The sequence below is a fragment of the Palaemon carinicauda genome, chromosome 6 (assembly GCF_036898095.1).
Source record: "Palaemon carinicauda isolate YSFRI2023 chromosome 6, ASM3689809v2, whole genome shotgun sequence".
NCBI classification, from domain to species: domain Eukaryota; kingdom Metazoa; phylum Arthropoda; class Malacostraca; order Decapoda; family Palaemonidae; genus Palaemon; species Palaemon carinicauda.
Window position 1 is genome coordinate 122,185,912 of NC_090730.1, and position 21,801 is coordinate 122,207,712.

General features: G+C 46.6%; 1 protein-coding gene across 1 annotated transcript in view; it reads left to right on the forward strand.

The window, feature by feature from the left end:
• Nucleotides 1-338: 338 nt before the first annotated feature.
• LOC137642639 (calcyclin-binding protein) overlaps nt 339-21,801 on the forward strand; it is an 84,467-nt gene continuing 63,004 nt past the window's right edge. Inside the window, exons 1-2 of the mRNA XM_068375391.1 lie at nt 339-539; nt 9,936-10,037. Of these exons, the coding sequence (XP_068231492.1) occupies nt 519-539; nt 9,936-10,037 (123 nt within the window). The 5' untranslated portion in view covers nt 339-518. The remainder of the gene's footprint in view (nt 540-9,935; nt 10,038-21,801) is intronic.

A 21,801-nucleotide genomic window follows, 5' to 3' on the forward strand; every position in this document is an offset into this window, starting at 1 on the left:
TTATAATTTTTTTTTGTTAATGTACTAAAATTAACCGCAACAACCATATTATGCAGTTTTCGAGAAGAATCTTCAGTCTGGTATATTTGTAAACATTTACGGCGACTTGTGTCAACAAATCACTGTGTATTAGCGTACAGTGAGTCATCGAATTTCACATTTTGCTCATTATTTTGTATTGAAAAAAATATGTAAGAATGCCTTTATATAATCAGTTTTATTCTATTTCATAATATTAAGTCTCAATCCATATAGAATAGCCCATATGAACTTAAATAACTGAGTATTCTCTCATAATTCCAGAAACGTCTTCGGAAGACTTCGGTGTTGGTGCTTCCCTTGCTTCACATCAGCTCAGTTGAATCGAAGAAGGAACAATCTTCTTTTGCCATCTCTGTGAACTGTGACTCTCCATAGACTCGTCCCTGAGGAAGAAATTAGTCAGAACTTAGATTCCGCAATACGTTATATCCAAGGCAAAGAGTCTAGACGTTCGACTAACAGACTTCATCTTCATAATGTCTAACAAATTAGAAGAGGTACGTGTTTCGATTTACATTCACGTGTTCATTTGGCACGGAACGTGTATGCCAGGTTTCTCACTGAAGTCGATAAATATATTTTTGTAGGGCTACTTATGTTTGGTCTGATGATTTTTCAGTGTATTAGCTAGCAACTAGACAAGCTGTAATGTTTGAAGTTGTTAATAAAGTTTAAGGGTAACAGTACGGATTCGTGAATTTGTAATTAAATACAGTATCCATACATATTCCTAGTGATGGTTTTTTTTTCCTTTGTTGGTCATTCTAAGTACTTATGACTTAGGTTTTGGGCAGTTATACCTCTGATGTGGCAATGGAGGTATGACCAAACAGGGTTTTGGAGCCATTGGCGAGTAAATGTGCTCCATCTTTTCCTCTATCCCACATAACCCACAACTTGAATCTTCTTATTTAAAGTATTCTTATTTCTAGACTGTGAAGCTTAGTCTTCATCATTATGATAGCCTTTCTTACACTAAATCTTTCGGTATATCCAATTCTGCTCTTACATTCCATAAATTGCAACTTTTATATCTTTGGTTTTATATCCACCTTCGTTTATAAGTTTTCCTCCTTGTTTAAAAATGATTATGGGGATCCCAGTGGGAAAGGCATAATAAACATGATATGCAGTTGTAGAATCATAAGTGGTAGGAAATTAAAATATATAGTATAGTAAATGCTTATTCTTACCACATGTCCCAAATTGTCTTTGCTTTGCTCGTAATTAACCATTATCTTATGGTTCCTTTGTTGTAGTAAGCGGTATATGGATGCGCTGTGCACACTCGCTGTGTGTCACTATTAAAGTAGCATAATTACCTATAATTGTTCCAAAAGACTACAAACCTTACGCTATTTATTAGAGATTATCTTTCAGCGAAGCTGGAAGACTAGCCATTAAGACGTTAGGCGAGATGGCAATTATCCAACCCGCTTGTTAGCAGAGGGTAGTGCCGAGCCACTTTTTCTTTTGGCTTTTGAGGAAAAAAGACGTGTCCACTCCCTGGTCCGTCAAAAGATTTTGGCCATTGGTTGTTTTCTAGATTCTTTTCCTTTTCAAGTCTGTGTGCTCCTTATTCTGTGGCATCGTACGTACTTGTCTAGGGCCTAAGGGCCTCTCTTGCGGTACCTTCATGTCCTCGGTTGAGACCTACCCCATTTGTTGTGTCCGACTTGCTGGAGTTGCCGCTGTGGGTAGAATGTAGTTTGTTGGAACAGGCGATATCTTTATTACTTGTCAAATCGTTTTTCTTCTTGGGAAAAAATTTTCTTTATTATGATCCGATACCGTATTATACTCTATTATGAAGCTATTTTATCATTTTACATTATATTATGATTTACCTTTACCACGGCAATATCTCCAGAGTTCAGCCCGGTCCGCTCACACATCACGGGAAACTCCTGCTTAGTTTCAAAATTTCCCGATAGATAGAGCCCGTGTCGTCCCAATCTATGAAGCGTTTGTTTTTACAATTTAATGCTGTCCCATCATTATATATTCTTACCTCTCCGTTAAGTTTGTAGTTGGTTGGGACACACCCTTTACAGTGGTATTTAATACTCCTGTAATAATAATCATGAAATGTTAGGTAGGGAAAAGGTCATTATAATGCATCAGTCGCTGAGGCCACTGCCAAGTTACTCTATCGTAAAATTTCTCCCAACCATTGCTTCCTGCCTGACTAGGATAATACCCGTTGGGCGGTGCTCTGTCCGCCTATCAGCTGGTGGCGTAAGCTTGGAAATTTAGTGGTATTCAGACTTACGTTTTCGCTAATCACAGCAATCTACAATCTTACCCCCTTGTTAGGATTGTAGTTCTTTGGGACAAGTCCTGAATATACTGTAAATACAACCAAAGATTAGGATAGGCAACATCTAGTTAAAAGGTTTACTAGGATTAAGCCAGTGTCAATCAGCCCACCCGAACTAACCTTTCTTTTCCATGCGCTTGTCCTGCTTTTGTTGGTTGCGGGATTTCAAAATTTTTAAACCCCCCGCTGCAACCCAAGATTGACCTGACCGAGCTTCCCACACTAAACGCCGTGATGGGCAGACGTATGTCCTTTAGTTTTTCCTTGAGCGATGTGATTAAATTGATGCTTTGAGGACAATCGTGTATAATTGGAGGTGCAATTGTCGTAAAATATTCACACGAAGGTAATCCTGAGGAAAAATGAGGAAAAATTTGGTTACAGTTTAGTCAAGATATAAATTAGAGTGCTGCCCATCACTTTTATTGTGTAGGAGAGACGGGCGCTCAATCATCTCTCATTCACTAACTCTGCTAATATCGCCCATATTACCCACTTCTGAACTCTTATTACAGCGAATTTTCTTCTTCCTTATGCTAGCGAGATGTTGAAATTGTCTTTTCCTCTTTGACATAATGAAATTCTTGCCGAAATCCAGAAAAATATACGTAAAAGCAAGTAAACGTCAAGTTCAAATGTGCACTCTCTGAGGTTTGTTCTTGGACTGATGGCCAAAGGGTATAATTACCGTGTAATACTTCGTCTTGTGACTCATAGAATCCATATGGATGCTGTTGCTCACAATTTATTTTATATTAAAATGTAATATTTATCAAAATTTACGATAACAAAAAATACTACATTTTCTTGTAGGGAACGTTTTTGGTTCATTGAGTTATTTTTACTAATTACCTTGTAACTATGAAAGTAAGAGGAATTTTGACAAAATATTTCTTATACGCATTCTCCATTGCCAAACAAAGCTTAGGGAATTTTTTCAGGATTTTTTTTTTTTTTTTTTTTTTTGGCCGGGCCTCGTGACCTAGTGTCATCTTGGGCACACAGGATCGGTATTCATCTGCTAAGGTACCTCGAGGTCTGGCTGATTTTAGCAGGCTCAGTGGCGACACTTCTTCAACACCGAGACAGATCGCTTGATTTTTTCAGGATCTGGGGATTGTGATTTTATATTGGCATACTGGCTGGGCCCCATGACCTAGTGTCATCTTGGGCACACAGGATTGGTATTTATCTCCTAAGATACCTCGACGACTGGCTGATTTTAGCAGACTCTGTGGCGACACTTCTTCAACACAGAGACAGACTCCTTGAGTTTTTTCAGGATCGGGGAATCTTGATGAACCTCGAGAAGTCATCCCTGTTTACCTCTCAAAGACTGGTATACAATACCTAGGTATGATTACAGGTACCAACTTAAAAAAGTATTTGTTTCGTAACTGACATACAAACCATGCTATTTAATAGGGGTTATTACTTTCGGCGTACTGTAGCTGAAATGACGTGCCATTAGAATTTTAACGAGGGTTTAATACCCCACTGCTAGTTAGCGGGGGATAGGGAGGGTAGCTTGCTAACCCCCCACACACACACACACCTGTGCTTGAGCCCACTTTGCTCTCGGCTTGGGTGGTAGTCTGACAGCCATTAATGCCTTTTTGCTTTCTCTCCTACGGGTTTGTTTGTGAAGTTGGCCTCTGCTATCATGCACAAGTGTCCTGGATTACCCGACCGCCCTTGTGGTACGTTTATGTCGGCGGTCGAGACGGACCCTCACACCCTTTGTCCTTATTGTAGGGTCCAACGGTGTGATAGAACTAATAACTGTGGTGAGTGTAGGGAGTGGTCTACCTCCCAGTGGGAGAGGTTTTCTCGGCGACGGAGGAAATCCAGGCGGGATATTTCTCCTTCAAAGGTTTCTTTGAAAAGAGAAAATCCCAAGGACTCTTCTTCCGTTGCCCAAACCTCCTCAGAAGCTCCCCCTCGATCGGTTTCTTCCGGGAGACCGTCGCATGGTAGCATAGGCCATAGTTCTGTTTCCCGACCTCGGGGTTCGGGAGATGGAGTTGCCTCCCCTAGCGAGGCAGCTCCACCTCCTTCCCCTGGGGAGGAATTAAATATTAATGTGAGTACTAATGATTTATTCCAGCTTTGGTCTTCCTTGGGGCTCGAAGGTTCGCCCTCCAAGGAAGTCTTGTTTGACATGATCCGGTTGGGTGCCGCTGTCAAGCAATCGCCGACTTTGGCAGAGGTTGATCCTCTGTCTATCATCGACGTTGTGGTGGCAGAGGCTTCCGATGCGGTACCTTCGACCTCTGCAACTGCTCAACCTGCTGTAGCTGAAGGCTTAGCTTCGACCTCTGCTCAACCTTCGAGGGAGGAACCAAGTCCAACAGTCTCTCCTGCCAGTGATTCTCCCCCTGGGGGGAGTACACTCACAGAGACTCCTTCGGAGGACTGCTGACGGTCAGCTCGCTGACCCAACAGCCCCCAGAGGGCGCATACGGCGTAAAGCTCGCCTTCCTCTTCGCCGGAGAGGCCTTCCTTCACCTCACAAGGGTGTGAGGAGGCGCCTCTTCGGTTCAACGTCATCGTTGCAGTCCACCGCAGAGAAGTCTCGTCATCGATCTCCGACTGTTCCTGCTACAACCCTGGACCTCTCTGCGGATCGTTCGCGATCCCCTTTGGTGGAAGGTCGTCCTTATAAAGGACACGCCGACCTTCCACCCGTCAGACCTGCTGACCTGCCGTCGCCATTCCTGGCTGCTGATGTGCTGTGGGCGCCTACCAATCCTGTTTTTGTGAAACAGGCAACGGTTCCTTTCGGGGCAACAAGGGCGTGTACGCAAATTGCCTCATACGTCCCTTACGCACCTGCTGCCGACGATCCTGATAAAGCTAGTCAGCGCTCAACGTTAGCAAATGTTCCTGCTAAAGCACGCCTTCAACCTTCTGCGTGCCATTGTTCTCCTGCACGGCCACGATCTTCCGATCTGGGCGCAGTAGGGAAGTTGAAGGCTTCTCCCACTTGTCAATGCTCGCCAACGCGCCATCGATCTTCACCTGCGCGCCATCCCTCGCCAGCACGCATTCGCGCGCAATCACCCACACGCACCCACGAGGATGCGCGCCCACGCCCATCTCCCCGGCCTGATGTGTGCCCACATGCGCGGCCACGCGCAAGAGATGTCTCTCCTGCGCGCGCGCCCACCGGTATCATCGCCTGCTCGGACTCTTCATCCTGACCCTGCGAGCGCACAATCTTCCTTCTGCGCACCCTCTGGTGTCTCCGGCACGCTCTCGTCCGCGTGCACCCTCGCCCTCGCGCATGCATACCAACATTCACCCGCGGGCGCGACCCCTGGTATTCCCCATCGCGCAATCGCCAATACCCTCCCATGCGCGAGGCAGCAGGACATCGCGCGGCAAGGTTGCCAGCGCTCAACGTTGGCAAATGTTCCTGCTAAAGCACGCCAGCGCGCCACTGCACGCCTTCAACCTTCTGCGCGTCCACGATCTTCCGATCTGGGCGCAGTAGGGAAGTTGAAGGCTTCCCCCACTCGTAAAAGCTTGCCAACGCGCCATCGATCTTCACCTGCGCGCAATCACCCACACGCACCTATGAGGATGCGCGCCCACGCCCATCTCCCCAGCCTGATGTGCGCCCGCCTGCCCGCAAGAGATGTCTCTCCTGCGCGCGCGCCCACTGGTATCATCGCCCGCACGGACTCTTCATCCTGATCCTGCAAGCGCGCAATCTTCCTTCTGCGCACCCTCTGGTGTCTCCGGCACGCTCTCCTACGCGCTGTCGCCATCGCCACATTCCCCCCCACCCCCCACTAGTCTTTCAGGAGGAGAGCTGCAGGAGTCAGAACATGCGTTCTGGCAGGTTCTGACCCTTATGAGGACTCTCAATGGGTTTGCTCACCCAGAGATTCCTCCTCGAGAGGGCAAAGACACGGTCTTGGTCCGAGTGTTTGGGACTCAAAAACCCTCGAAGGCCAGTGCAGCTTTGCCCTGGTCTCAAGGGGTTAAGAGTGCCAGGGACAAGATCGAAGTCCAGCTCTCCGAGCTTTCCTCCTCCAGCTGAACCAGCGCCAGCAACAAGCTCCTCCCACCTCCTCGTGTACAGCAGAGGAGTTACTTCGAGATCTTAGAGGAGCCTTGTTTGGCTCTTCTCCTTCACCATTCGTTGGAAGAGCTTACCAGGGGAGTCCCTCTTGAGAGAGACTCCAACTGGCAGGTCTCATTCTCGCCGACTGAGATCTTTAGCCAGGAGAAGGTGGCGAAGTGTGCCATGCAGGCCACTTCGTGGCTGGATATCTGGCTAGGGACCTTAGGTATCCTGATACGTTCGGAGGATTTATCCAAAGAACGTACCAAGAAAGCTATGGAGATCTTCTTACTCTCAGGCACTCGCACGATCGAGTTTCTGTCCCAAGTCTCGAACTTGTGGGCTAACACCATCTTGAAACGTCGGGATGCGATGTTTGAGAGGTTCCATCAAAAGGTCCCCAACACCAAGATCAGGTTGGATTTGCAGGGTCATTGACCATGCAGTGAATTCCGACCCTTCTGCTCCTTGATTTAGAGCTCATGATGTCAGGGGCATAAGTACATCTCTGGCATTTAAACAACTAGTGTGGCACAGGTATTACAAGCTGGTGTTTGGAAGCGTCAGACGATGTTCACTGCCCACTACCTGCAAGACTTGACCAGCAGGAGAATGGAGACGTTCTCCATTGGTCCTATGATGGCTGCTCAACAAGTGGTTTAGAATGCCTCGGGCTCCTTGATGGATGATTAGCAGATGTTTGAGGGCGTAGGTTACCGGAGATTAGTCTGGGGTGGATGTGTAAGAATGACTGGTTCTTTCTTTCATCTTCCCTTCTTTTGGTGAACATCACCATGAGTCTGCCTCGCCTATCTGCAGGTAATAACCATTTCCCTTGTGTAACCTAGTATAGGTATAATACTTTTTTACATCCTAAGGTTGGTATTGGGAAATGTCTATGTTTGATATCAACATTCCCATTTAGCTCTGAATATTCTTTCCTAGACAGTCTCATTGCTAGTTTGTTCTGTAACTGGACTATTTATTAGGGGTATTACTTTCGGCGAAGCTGAAAGGACGAGCCATTAAAATTTTGCGAAGTTAACTACCCAACCTGCTAGTTAGCGGAGGGTAGCTCGCTACCCTTCCCACTCACACACCTGTGATTGAGGTCACTTTGCTTTTGGCTAGGATGGTGTACGGTCGTTGCCGCTCTTCATTCTCACCAAGTATGGGACTGCCTTTAATGCTATTTATGCTTTTTCTCTTTTCAGTGTTTGTGTGTGTTGACTTCTGCCAGCCATGTGTACCTTCCCTGGACCTGAGGACTGCTCCTGTGGTACTTTCATGTCCACCAAGGACACCGATCCTCACACCCTTTGCCCTTCCTGCAGAGGTTGGCACTGTGATGTGGTTAACAAGTGTTCTGAGTGTCGGGAGTGGTCTGCCTCCCAGTGGGAAAGGTTTGGGCGACAGCGAAAGAAGTCTAAGCAGCACTCATCTCCTTCAAAGGCTTCTTCTTCCTCTTCTCGACCTTCCTCCGAAGCTCCTGCTCATTTGGTCTCCTTCGAGGAACTGTCGAGTAGTAGCCCTTTAACACCTAGACAACCTCGATCCTCGAAACGGTGTCGCTTCCCCTACCGCAACTCTCTCTCTCTCTCCCCCCCCCCAGGGCGATCCATGACTCGTTGTCCATTTTTACAGGTTTGGGTGTCCAATGAGAATCTGCTGCAGATGAACTTCATGGTCTCTCGTTTGACATCTCTCATTCAAGGAGATGGGAGTGGTAAGCTTCAGCTTCATCCCTAAGCTTGTTGCCAAGATTCAGAATCCGGGGTTAGCGGTTCCTAGGTTCGATTCCTTCCCGATAACGAGTCTCCGCTCTGTAACCAATGATCCAGATCATCTGTTTCTATGCCCAGTGAGGAGTTTGAGGCTCTACCTCATGAGAACAGCAAGAGCTTGTCCCCGTGTGCCTTTGCTCTTTGTCACCACTGGGAGAAATAAGAGGAGGATCACGAAGAACACAACACAGCTTGGATTCGCAGGTTCATTGACCATGCGCTGAATCCAGATCCTTCTCCAAAGCGTGGACCCAGAGCGCACAATGTTAGGGGCATAGCTATGTCCCTGGCCTTCATAAGAAACTACTCTGTGGCACAGGTTCTGCAAGTGGACGTGTGGAAGCGTCAAACGACTTTCACCACACATTACCTGCAAGATGTGACCCACAGGAGACACGATACATTCTCTATCGGTCCTTTGGTGGCTGCACAATAGCTGATTTAGTACCTCAAAATCTTAATAGATAAATAGCAGAAGGTTGAGGGCACTGGTTACCTGGTTGATTACCTGGTTTTAGTCTGAGTGAATGAAAAGGAATAGCTTGCTCTTTTCTTCTCTTCATCCTCCCCTCTCTTGGGGAAATCAGCTTCCTGGGTCCTCTGCATAAGCTGACCTCAACTACTTCAGGTAAATCATTGCTCTTTTGTGTAACCTAGTATTGTGTAAATACAGTTATGTCCCCATACCCTAGCAAGGTGGTACTGTATTGGGAATATCTTGGTGAACTAGGTTATTTCCTATGGACTCGTAATAACATACCTTGACAGTCACAGTTAATATCAATGCACAGCGTGTGTAGGCTGTAAACCATGCTTAGCAAGGTTTACCGAGGTGTTGGGGTTTCCTTACTTTTGTTCTATCCTATATATAGGCAAACCCTGGGTAAAGCCAAAAGGCCAGATTGGCAGGGCTTTCCTTCCCATAAGGGGTGAGTCAACCCTTATAAAAAGCGTAGGTTTGTATTCCAGTTATGGAACAAATTACAAATTAGGAAGTAATTTGTATTTTTCCTAACTATACAAACCTGTAGCTATTTATACAAAACCTACCTTCCAACCCTGTCCTCCTCAGAAGTCCTACTTCCAAGCAAAGTGAAGCACAGTCACAGATGTGTGAGTGAGAGAGGTAGCTGGCTCCCCCCACCCACCCACCCTATAGCTAAGCGAAGCTGAGATAACGAGCCATTAAAATTTAGCAAGGGTTAACCCTCGCTAAATTTTAATGGTTGTAATAAAGATACCCCTATAAATAGCTACAGGTTTGTATCATTAGGAAAAATACAAATTACTTCCAAATTTGTCATGTACTGTAAATTTATACATTCACAGATATACTGTAGGTTCTGTTCACATGGAAGTTTTTTTTTTCTGTAGTGTTCAGATGTTGTTTATTACTTTCACTTATACTTGTCTTTGGTATTGGATATCTTTGTTAGCTATTTTAGAGTTACTGGTCAGCCCTCTAGTCAAGATGAACTCTCTCTTATGGGTAACTGATATCTCTTCTCAAAAGGGCATTTTGTGCTGTGAAAGTTTTCACAACTACTAAAAGGCCATTTTAATTAGTTTCTTTTGAATATGTGCACGTACAATAACTGGTTTAAGTCACATAAGAGAATTATATTTGTAAAGAGAAAAAAAATGATTTATTTTGTCCATAAATTGGTGATTGTTATAGGCTGAATTTTTTTCTCAAAGTATTTTCTGTATTTTACAGCTCTTGAAAGATGTGGCCGAGTTACGAACCTTGGTTGCATCTGCTACAAGGAAGCGTATCCAGGATATCCTTGCTGAAGAATTAAGAAAAATGGAGCTGGAAGTGAGTTTACCTTAAATTACTAATAATTATTGTATACCTGTACTTAGGTAGTTTTTTGTGTACCTGTTATATTGTAATATCTTTTCTCGTAGAATTTAGATGTTTATGTATTGTAATTCAAGAGGTATTAGTTTGTTAAGTGTAGTTGGAAAAGTGTATGGTAGAGTAATGATTAATAGGATTAAGGATAAAACACTGAATGCAATCTTAGAAATACAGGGTGGTTTTAGAAGAGGTAGGGGTTGTATGAATCAGATTTTTACAGCAAGGCAGATATGCGAGAAATATTTAGCAAAAGGTAAGGAGGTGTATGTTGTGTTTATGGATCTGGAGAAAGCGTATGATAGAGTTGATAGGGAAGCAATGTGGAATGTGATGAGGTTATATGGAGTTGGTGGAAGGTTGTTGCAAGCAGTGAAAAGTTTCTACAAAGGTAGTAAAGCATGTGTTAGGATAGGAAATGAAGTGAGTGATTGGTTTCCAGTGAGAGTGGGGCTGAGACAGCGATGTGTGATGTCACCGTGGTTGTTTAACTTGTATGTTGATGGAGTGGTGAGAGAGGTGAATGCTCGAGTGCTTGGACGGGGATTAAAACTGGTAGACGAGAAGGACCATGAATGGGAGGTAAATCAGTTGTTTGTGGATGATACTGTACTGGTTGCAGACACAGAAGGAAGAGTGTGTGAGAGAAGGAAGTTGAGAGTTAATGTGGGTAAGAGTAAGGTTATGAGATGTACGAGAAGGGAAGGTGGTGCAAGGTTGAATGTCATGTTGAATAGAGAGTTAATTGAGGAGGTGGATCAGTTTAAGTACTTGGGTTCTGTTGTTGTAGCAAATGGTGGAGTGGAAGCAGATGTACGTCAGAGAGTGAATGAAGGTTGCAAAGTGATGGGGTCAGTTAAGGGAGTAGTAAAAAATAGAGGGTTGGGCATGAATGTAAAGAGTTCTATATGAGAAAGTGATTGTACCAACTGTGATGTATGGATCGGAGTTGTGGGGAATGAAAGTGACGGAGAGACAGAAATCGAATGTGTTTGAAGTGAAGTGTCTGAGGAGTATGGCTGGTGTATCTCGAGTAGATAGGGTTAGGAACGAAGTAGTGAGAGTGAGAACGGGTGTAAGAAATGAGTTAGCAGCTAGAGTGGATATGAATGTGTTGAGGTGATTTGGCCATGTTGAGAGAATGGAAAATGGCTATCTGTTAAAGAAGGTGATGAATGCAAGAGTTGATGGGAGAAGTACAAGAGGAAGGCCAAGGTTTAGGTGGATGGATGGAGTGAAGGAAGCTTTGGGTGATAGGAGGATAGATGTGAGAGAGGCAAGAGAGCGTGCTAGAAATAGGAATGAATGGCGAGCGATTGTGACGCAGTTCCGGTAGGCCCTGCTGCTGCCTCCGATGCCTTAGATGACCGCGGAGGTAGCAGCAGTAGGGGATTCAGCATTATTAAGCTTCATTTGTGGTGGATGTGGGAGGGTGGGCTGTGGCACCCTAGCAGTACCAGCTGAAGTCTGTCGCGTCCCTTGTTAGGCTGGAGGAATGTAAAGAGTAGAGGGCCCCCCCCCCCCTTTTTTTTTTTTTTTTTTTTTTTTTTTTTTTTTTTTTATGTCGGCTACCCCCCAACATTGGGGGAAGTGCCTTTGTATATGTATGTATGTATGTATGTATTGTATGTTATGAAGTATGGTCTACGTCAGTGCTACTCAAAGTTGGTGGTATGCAGACTGGCACTGGTATGCAACCCTTAAGCTGCCAGTTCACGGTAAGTTTCCAGAAAAGAAGGGAAGAACATAATTTCATTAATTTTTGCCTTTGTTCCGTAACTGGAATACAGACGTACGCTATTTATTAGGGGTATTACTTTCGGCGAAGCTGAAATAATGAGCAATTAAAATTTAGCAAGGGTTAACTACCCATACTGCTAGTTAGCAGGGGTAGGGGGGTTAAGCTTGGTACAGCTCCCACTCATACACCGGTGATTTAGCTCACTTAGCTTTTGGCTCTTATGGTGTACAGTCGTTGCCGTTCTTCATCCTTCGCCATTATTATTGGACTGCCAATAATCCTTTTTTGCTTTTTCTTTGTGTTAGTGTGTATGTGTGTTGACTTCTGCGACCATGCGCACCTGCCCTGGACTCGATTATCGGCCCTGCGGAATTATTGTTGGCCGTTGAGAACTGATCGCCACACCCTTTGTCCCGCCTGACGAGGTCAACGGTGTGATGGTAACAATCAGTGTAGTGAGTGTCGGGAGTGGTCTGCCTCCCATTGGGAGAGTTTTGGGTGACGACAGAAGTCTAAGCGGGTTATTTCTCCTTCGATGGGGGAAAGCCCCAAGGCCTCTTCTTCCGTCTCCCGACTTTCCTCCGAAGCTCCTCCTCGTTCGGCCTCTTCCGAGAGACCGTCGAGTAGTAGCGTAGACCCATTTGTGGCCAACCCCAGTCCTTGAGAGATGGTGTTGCTTCCCCTTGCACACACGCGTTTTCCCGCGCACTTGGGCTCACCAGCACACTCTCGCAGTGACCAGCAACAGGTTCTCCAGGTTAAGGTACATCACATTGACATGTCACCATTGCCTCGTTCTCCTCCCTGCAAATGCCTTTCAGCACGTCCGCCGGGAAAAGAGGAACGGACCTCTTCAGAAGGGTTCAGAAATTCCGGAAGTGCCTTCCTCTAAGGCGGACCTACCTACAGCAGAGACTCCTCGGTGGGACCTTTCGGTCCCTTTCCTTTCAGGGGATCTTTCTGACAGTGTGTCAGTCAGTCAGCAGCCATGGTTCAGTGCTATGGTCAGGGAAGTGGTACAAGCCTTCAATCCTGCTCTGTCTGGCTGCTCTTTGGAGCATCCTACAGCTCCAGCAGACCTTTTGCGAGAAACCATGGCGGCTTCTCCGCTAAAGAGAAAGAGAGGAGTCTCAGACGCGGTCACTTCCCCGAGGGTAAAGCTGACTCTGGTTAGACCATCAAAGCCCACTCCTCCTGCATCTTCCACCGGATACTCTCCTACCTCACCTCTGCCGAGGGAGTCACGTGAGGAAAGGACTTCCTCCCTTCCACCTTCAGAGGAAGCCTCCCCTCGCGCAAAGAGATCCCTACCACCAACAGAAATCAGGAGGGACGACATCTCGGCCTTCGATGCTAGAGTCCTACCTCCTTCCTCGGAAAGAATCCAAGGACTCCCAAAACTCATCCGAAGTCCTCTTCTAGGACTTCTAAGTCTACAGAGATCGGCCGATCACTCGTGTGATGTCCGCGACCCACCCCGAAAAGAGTTCGCGTGGATGGAAGAAGACGACTTCGCTGCAAGTCCAATGTCGGAAGGAGAACAAAGAGTCAGAACATGCATTCTGGGCAGGTTCTGACTCATAAGGGTTTTCAATGGGTTTACCGACCCAGAGATATCTCCATGAGAGGGCAAAGGCACGGTCCTTTGACACCCTGAAACCCTCAAAGACCAGTGCAGCGTTGGGCTGATCTCAGTGGCTGAAGGGTGCCAGGGCTAAGATCACCCTACAGCTTTCCAAACATGCCTCCTCCCAGCATTCCAGCACTTCTCCCGCCTCCTTGTGTCCAACAGAGGAATTATTTTGAGATTTCGGATGAGCCTCGTCTTGCTCTTCCTCTCCATCACTCCTTGGAAGAGCTCACCAAGGGAGTCTCTCTCTCCAACCGACAGGGCTCTTTCTCGGCAATCGAGATCCTTAACCTGAAGGTCACAAATTACGCCCTGCAGGCTACTTCATTGCTTGATGTCTGGTTAGGGACCTTGAGAATCCCAGCACGGACTGAGGATTTCTCCAAGGAACGCATCAGGAAAGCTATGGAGCCTTTTTCTACTCTCAGGCACTCGCATGAGTGAGGTTCTTGCCCACCAAGTTTCGAACTTGTGGGTAAATACCATCCTGAAACGTCAGGACGCGGTGTCTGAGAGATTTCACCAACAAGTCCCAAATGCCGAGATCGCTGGGCTCAGATATTCCTCTCTAGAGGGAGCCCATCTATTCGAGCCTAAGGACGGGGAACAATCTGCAGAGAGATGGAGGAAGTCCCATCAGGACTCCCTCCTCTGTAGGGCTTTGACTTCCAAGCCCTTTAAATCACCAGCTCCTCAGTAGTCCCGTTCTGCCAAGACTACGACGAACAAGATAGCAGCGAAGAGCACGGTGTCAAGATGCCCTTTTCTGCCGAGGACAGGAAATGCACTAAAGTCATCCAGGGGAGGAAAATATCCTTGAAGGAACGGCCAAGGCCGCAAACACTAGGATAGGCACTCCCCCTGCTTGTCCACCAGTAGGGGGATGTCCACAAAGTTGTTCGGACAGGTGGAAGCAACTCAGGGCCAAACCCTGGACAATCTCTGGGATTCGTCTAGGGTATCGCATCACGTTCATAACATCTCTCTCTCCCCTGACCAGAAATCTAGTGTCAATAGACTCCTGTGCCATGGCATCAGCAAAGGGGCTGGCCCTTCGGGCAGAAGTCCAGACCCTGTTGAAGAAGAGCGCTCTCCAGGAGGTTCTCGACGTGTCCCTAAGCTTCTTCAGGCGACTCTTTCTTGTGAGAAAGGCGTTTGGAGGCTGGAAACCAGTCCTTGACCTCTCTGCTCTGAACAAATTTTTCTAACTCCGTTCAGCATAGAGACTGCAGACATAGACTAGCGGTAAGACCACAGGACTTCATGTGCACACTGCCCCTAAAAGATGCGTACTTCCAGATCCCAATCCATCCGTTTTCAAGGAAGTACTTCAGGTTCGGCCTTGACAATAGGAAATACCACTTCAAGGTCCTGTGCTTCGGGCTTTCAACAGCACCTCAAGTCTTCACCAGAGTGTTTACCCTAGTGTCATCTTGGGCACACAGGATTGGCAGCTGTGTCCTTCATTACAGGCTAATCATAGCAGACTCAGTGTCAACTCTACTTCAACATCGAGACAAACTTCTGAGGCTTTGCCAAGATCTGAGGATCGTGGTAAACCTCGAGAAGTCCTCCCTGCTTCCTACGCAGAGACTGGTATACCTAGGCATGATAATTCGCACCAATCTCCACAAAGCCTTCCCATCAGACGACAGAATAGCAAGGCTGAGAAAGGTCGCAAGACCCTTTCTCAGACGAGAATAACTTCCAGCCCAGATGTGGTTACGTCTCCTCGGTCACCTTTCATCACTGGCCTATCTAGTTCCCAATGGTCGTCTCATGATGAGATTTCTTCTTTGGAGACTCAAGTCTTGGTGGAATTAGGCTTTCAATTCCCCAGACATTCGGATCCCCATGGGATCAGCAGAACAGACGGATCTCGAGTGGTGGGTGGCAGATGAGAAGGGAGTGGATCTTCTCGTCCTCCCCCCAGATTTGATGCTGTTCTCAGGCGCTTCAAAAAAAAGGGGTGGTTGGCCCACGTGCTTCACCATAGGACCTCAGGCCTCTGGTCAAAGTCAGAAGAGTACCTGCACTTGAATCTCGTAGACATGAAGGCCGTCTTTCTGGCTATTCAACAGTTCCTGGTGGGCTACTCAGTGGTGGTGATGAGGAACAACACCACAGTAGTGGCTTACATCAACAAGCAAGGAGATACTTTTTCGCAGCCCCTATCCCATCTAGAAGTATAGATACTGAGATGGGCCGAGATTCAATTGATGCCACAATTGGCACACTTCATTCCGGGCAAGAGGAATGTGCTCGCCGACAACCTGAGCACAGCATCTCAGATAGTGAGTACCGAGTGGTCTTTGGATCATCCAGTAGCCAACAAAGTCCTGATTTTGTGGGGTTCTCCGACAGTGGACCTCTTTGTAACGACCCTGAACTTAAGGCTCCCGTTGTACTGCTCCCCAGTCCCAGACCCCAGGGCTCTCTGACAAGATGAATTCCAACAACGGTGGGGACAACATCGTTTATGCCTTTCCCCCGTTCTGTCTGATGAAGAGGGTACTCAGCAAAGCGAGAACATCTGTCAACCTCTCGGTGACCCTCATAGCTCAGCTATGGCATCACACGGAATGGTTCCCGGATCTTCTGCAAGAGAACTGCCTCCATGACACCATCTACTCAAACAACCACACGCCAACATATTCCACAAAGCTGGAGCTTTGCTACGACTTCACGCCTGAAGACTATCATGCATCTTCTCTCTCGGAGAGGATTTTCGCTACAAGTTGCAAGCAGGATGTCTGGATAGCTGCGAAAGTCATCAACAGCAGTCTACCAGGCAAAGTGGAAGGTCTTCAGTGGTTGGTGGCGTTGAAGGGTATCTCTCCTCTCGATGCCACTATTCCAGCAATAGTGGAGTTCCTCGTGTATTTGCGTGAGAAATGTGCTTGTCAGTCTCGGCGGTAAAAGGCTATTGCTCAGCCTTAAGCCTCCCCTTTAGACTGAATGGAATGGACATTTCTTCATCGTTAGAGCTTTCCTTACTTATGCGGAGTTATGAACTTGCCTGTCCTGAGTCTGAAGTGATACCTCCCCCATGTAACGTGGTTCGAGTTCCCAGGTCTCTTTAAGAGACTTCCCTATGAACCATTACGCCAGGCAACAGATCGGCACCTAACTTGGAAGACGGTGTTCCTGCTAGCTTTGGCTTCTGCCAAGCAAGTCAGTGAACTGTATGGTCTCTCATATGTCATTGCCCATTGAAGGGGATGGGGAGAGGTAACGTTCAGCTTCGTCCCTGAGTTTATTGCTTAGACTCGGAACCCGGGAGTAACGGATCCTCGATTCGACTCCTTCCGGATTTTGAGTCTTCATTCTGTAACAGATGACCCTGGTTATCTCTTACTAGGTTTGTATTCTCTTAAGGCTTTACCTTAAGGGAACAGCCGCAGCCCGTCCTCGGGTGCCTGCAATCTTCGTCACCACAGAAAGGACCAAGAGGAGGGTCAGCATGGATTCGCAAGGTCATAGATCATGCACTGAATCCAGATTCTCCTCCTTCACGTAGCCCCAGAGCTCATGATGTCAGGGGCGTAGTTACATCCCTGGCATTCAAGAGGAACTTCTCAGTGATGCAGGGTGTGGAAATGACAAACAACCTTCACATCCCACTACCTGCAAGACGTAGCCCACAGGAGGCTGGATACATTTTATATCGCCCCTGTGTTGGCTGCACAACAGCTGGTATAATACCTAAAGCTCCTTATTAAACAAGTAGCAGAAGGTTGAGGGCAGTGATACCAGGTTTTAGTCTGCATTAATTAAAAGGTTTGACTGGCACTTATTCTTTTCTTCATCCTCCCCTCTCTTTGGGAAAGCAGCATTCTGGGTTCTCTGCACAAACTGACCTCAAACCACTGCAGGTAAACCATGCTCCCTTGTGTACCTAGTATTAAGCTAATACTGTTGCGTCCCCATACCCTGGCGAGGTGGAATTGCGAAAGTCTTGGTTACAAGTTTTTCCTTCAAAAAGACTCTGAATAACTTTACCTGGACGATCACACTTCTAAACAACAAAACACAGCTTGCGGACCTTGCGTAGCAAGATTTTAGTGAGGTGCAGGGACCCCTAACATACTGGGATAAGGAGCCCCCGGGTAAAGCCAAAAGCCAGATTTGCAGGGACGTCCATCCTTCCACAATGGGTTAGTCACCCCACAATAAATAGTGTAGGTTTGTATTCTAGTTACGGAACAAATGATAAATTCGTAGGTAATTTTTATTTTTCCTAACGATACAAGCCTTGGTTATTTATACAAACTTGCACGCCAGCCCTATCCCCTTGAAGTCCTACCTCCAAGCAAAGTGAGCTAAATCACAGGTGTGTGAGTGGGAGCTGTAGCAAGCTACCCCCACCCCGGTTAACTAGCGTTATGGGTCGTTAACCCTCGCTAAATTTTAATGGCTCGTCAATTCAGCTTTACCGGAAGCAATACCCCTAAATAAATAGCTAAGGTTTGTATCGTTAGGAGAAAATACAAATTATCTACGAATTTGTCATTTTACACTGCAGTAAACCACATATCAGGTAGCCGGTGGAGCGTGGTTTGACCATGAGAGAGATTGTGTGAGAAAATGTAGTATATTTGTGATATGCCATATATTTTCCATTTACTACTCCTGACTGGTTGTTTTCCTGATTTTGGTACATGGTACTATTAATAAGGGTACTAGTCCTGAACAGATGGCAGTAGGTTGGAGGAAAAAGTCAAGGGATTAGTTCAGTGCAAGATTAATGAAGCTTTTAATAAGACTCAAAACATATCCTATGAGACAACATGCATCCCCCAAAAACAACAGAATAAGACCGTGTTATAATGATAATTTTACTTGGAGTTTTCTCTTCAGATAAGATTAATGTGTTAACTGTCTTTTTCCATCCGGCACTTTGTGCATATCTGTTTGTTATTAATTTAATATAATCAATTGTTCTCTTCTCTATCTATAATTTTTTCATGAAAACAAACAGAATCTAATCTTAACAATTCTATTCCTTTTTCATTAGCATTTTCTTTTATAAACCATGATGCTTTGAAAAACATTTTTTTTTTTTCGAGTTATGAGCTGCATAATTGCAAGAACCTGTGTCTGTCTGGAAGGGCCAGGCAATCTGCAACAACAACAACAAAGAACAGTCTAGGCCAAGGGTAAGAAGGTATGGCCTACACAGAGTTACCAGCAAGAAAGTTGGCTAGTGATCATCATACAGATATCTGCTCATTTGTCATAGCCCACTGATATAAACTGATAAGAAATAAAAAACTAATAGGTTACATAGAGATAATTCAATTGCAAAAACAAAGACACTGTACACATCACTAGTAAGACCCCATCTAGAATATGGAGTCCAATTCTAGGCTCCAAATATTCAGAAGGATATAGATAGATTGGAAATAGTACAAGCTAGGGCCACCAAATTATTTCAACTACTAAGGCAAATTGGATATAGATGGTTGATGGAATGTTTGAACTTATTTGATCTACAAATTCAATGACTAAGGAGACAGTGAAAAGAGGCATTCAAAATTCTTAAAGGAGTAATGAATGTAGATTACAACAATCTATTCACACTTAGCACAAAGCAGGTCAAAGGTAACAGGTACAAAACTGGAATTAAAAAAATACACCACCACTCAATGTGGTAATTTCTTTACATACAAAGTAGCAAGTACATAGAAGAGACTTCCAGTGGATGTAGTAAACGATAACACGGTAACCGAGCTCAAGAACAAGTTAGTTAAAATCGTAAAAACTCATTTGTTCCGTAACCGAAATACAAACCACGCTATTTACAAAGGGTTATTACTTTTAGCGTAGCTGAAATGGCGAGCCATTAGAATTTAACGAGGGTGTATTACCCCCGCGCTAGTTAGCGGGGGGGGTAGGGGAGTGGTAGCTAGCTACCCCTCCTCCCCCTCACACACAGGTGAATACTCACTTTAACTTTTGGCTCGGACTGTGACAGACGTCTCTGTCTTGGTCCTCGCTTGGCAGCCATTGTCTGTTTTGTCTTTACTTAATCGCTTACTTTTCTTTTACTCAATATATATGTAAACATGTTTTCATGTTTGTATATATATTTGAGTATAGAAATAAGTAAGTTTCCTTTTCAGATGTGTGTGTGTAGTGTACGATATCTACGTGGAGGCCTCGGCAGTTAGGCCACCACGGCCTAATTTTATGGGTTGCGATCGAGTTTGACTTCGGTCTTTCTCTCTCTCTCTCTCTTGAGGTCGTTCACCCTTTTACTATGTTTTACTACGCCCTTGTAGCTTCCTTCCCGTGTGGGTGGGGTTGCTACGCCGTACATTTTGTCTCAATTAGTTTATGAATCTAATTGTAGTTGTTAATTTTTCAGCTTGTAGAACGATTCCTTTCGGGGTTTTCGTTTTTTCTTTAGTGTTCATTCATTTTTAAATTACATAATTACATAGTTACATAATTATAATTGTTATAATTCTGTTTTGGTTACAGCTCTCCTTCCGCGAGTGTAAGTGGTTGTGAGGGCACGTGCCTGTTGTGTAATTCTTGTTCCTTTTCCTCGGGATTCCTCTTCGGAGCCTTCCCGGGGGAATGAATGTGTACTAATATTATTTGTTTTATTTTTTTACAGTTACCGATCTAGTTCGTTTCTGTAATATAGCAACGGTGTGAGCTGTCTGGTTGAGTCCTGGGGATTCGGCTGTTGCTGCCTCCCCCCTTGTATTGTCGTCAGGGGCGTGTCTCCTTCTACTGGTAGTACTCCCGTGTCGACGGACAGCTCTCCAGTTCATTTTAGAACAGTCAGGAGGCTTGCCTCCTTGGGCGGATAACTTTCCTTCCGAGGGAAGTTTTTTCCTGTCCAGGCTTGAGCTTTTCCTCTTTTGGGGGGTTCTTCTCTTGCCTTTTTTTCGTGCGACTATGCTCTTGGTGCTGAGCGGTCGCACCTGCAGTTTCGCTCAAGGGGCTGGGCAACTGCAGGAGCTCCTCTTCGGAGGATTGCTCCTTTTGGGTCACTGGCTGACCAGTCTCTTCCTCGAAGTGTTTCTCTTTCGTTCGCGAGAGAGTACACTCATAGAGACTCCTCTTCGGAGGTTTCTTCTGTTGCTGTTGCTGTTGGCCTCCCTCGCCGTAAGGCCCTCCGTCCGCCTCGTCGTAACGGCCTCTCATCTCCCTATAAGGGTGCTTGAGGCGCCTTTTTGAATCTCCGTTTGCAGCCTACAACTTCTTTTTCTCGATCTTCCGTCTTGGTGCAGATGGACAGCAGTCTAATCTCGTCTTCCGACGGGCAACGGTCTTCCCGACGGACAACGGTCTTCCCGACGGACAGCGGTCTTCCGACGGACATCAGTCTCCCGGCGGACAACGATCCCTTCGGGGCAAAGGGTTGCCCCCACGGGGGTTCTTCCCTTGCGTGTCAGGGTTTCCCTGCGCGCCCTTCTGTTCGTCAGCGCTCTCCTGTTCGTCAGCGCTTTCAAGATGATCTTCCCTGCGGTTCCTGTTACGTGCCCTGTGCGCCCACGTTCGCCCTCGCGATCTAGAACTTCGGTTCAGGTCGGGGTCAAGGACTCTTCTTCTTTGCGCAGGCTTCCACGCGTAGCCTTCTGCTCGTCAGCGATCATCAGCTCGTCAGCGATCATCAGCTCGTCAGCGATCATCAGCTCGCCAGCGATCGTCAGCTCGTCAGCGATCATCAGCTCGCCAGCGATCTCCGGATCGCCCACGTGTGTTACAGCTGGCACGCCAACGTTCTCCAACACTTATGAAGGAACATGGTTTGCCAGCTACTAGCTCAACTGCGGATGCTGATCGCCATCGCGCGACCCTCAACTGCAGATGCTGATCGCCATCGCGTGACCCTCAACTGCGGATGCTGATCGCCATCGCGCGACCCTCAACTGCGGATGCTGATCGCCATCGCGCGACCCTCAACTGCGGATGCTGATCGCCATCGCGCGACCCTCAACTGCGGATGCTGATCGCCATCGCGCGACCCTCAACTGCGGATGCTGATCGCCATCGCGCGACCCTCAACTGCGGATGCTGATCGCCATCGCGCGACCCTCAACTGCGGATGCTGATCGCCATCGCGCGACCCTCAACTGCGGATGCTGATCGCCATCGCGCGACCCTCAACTGCGGATGCTGATCGCCATCGCACCCTTTCACGCGATCATTCACCTGCGCATGCTGCTCGCCATCGCACAACCCTGAACGATCGCCCTCTTGCGGATGCTGATCACCATCGCACCCTTTCACGCGATCATTCACCTGCGCATGCTGCTCGCCATCGCACAACCCTGAACGATTGCCCGCTTACGCATGCTGCTCCTCATCGCACCACCCTGAACGATCGCCCT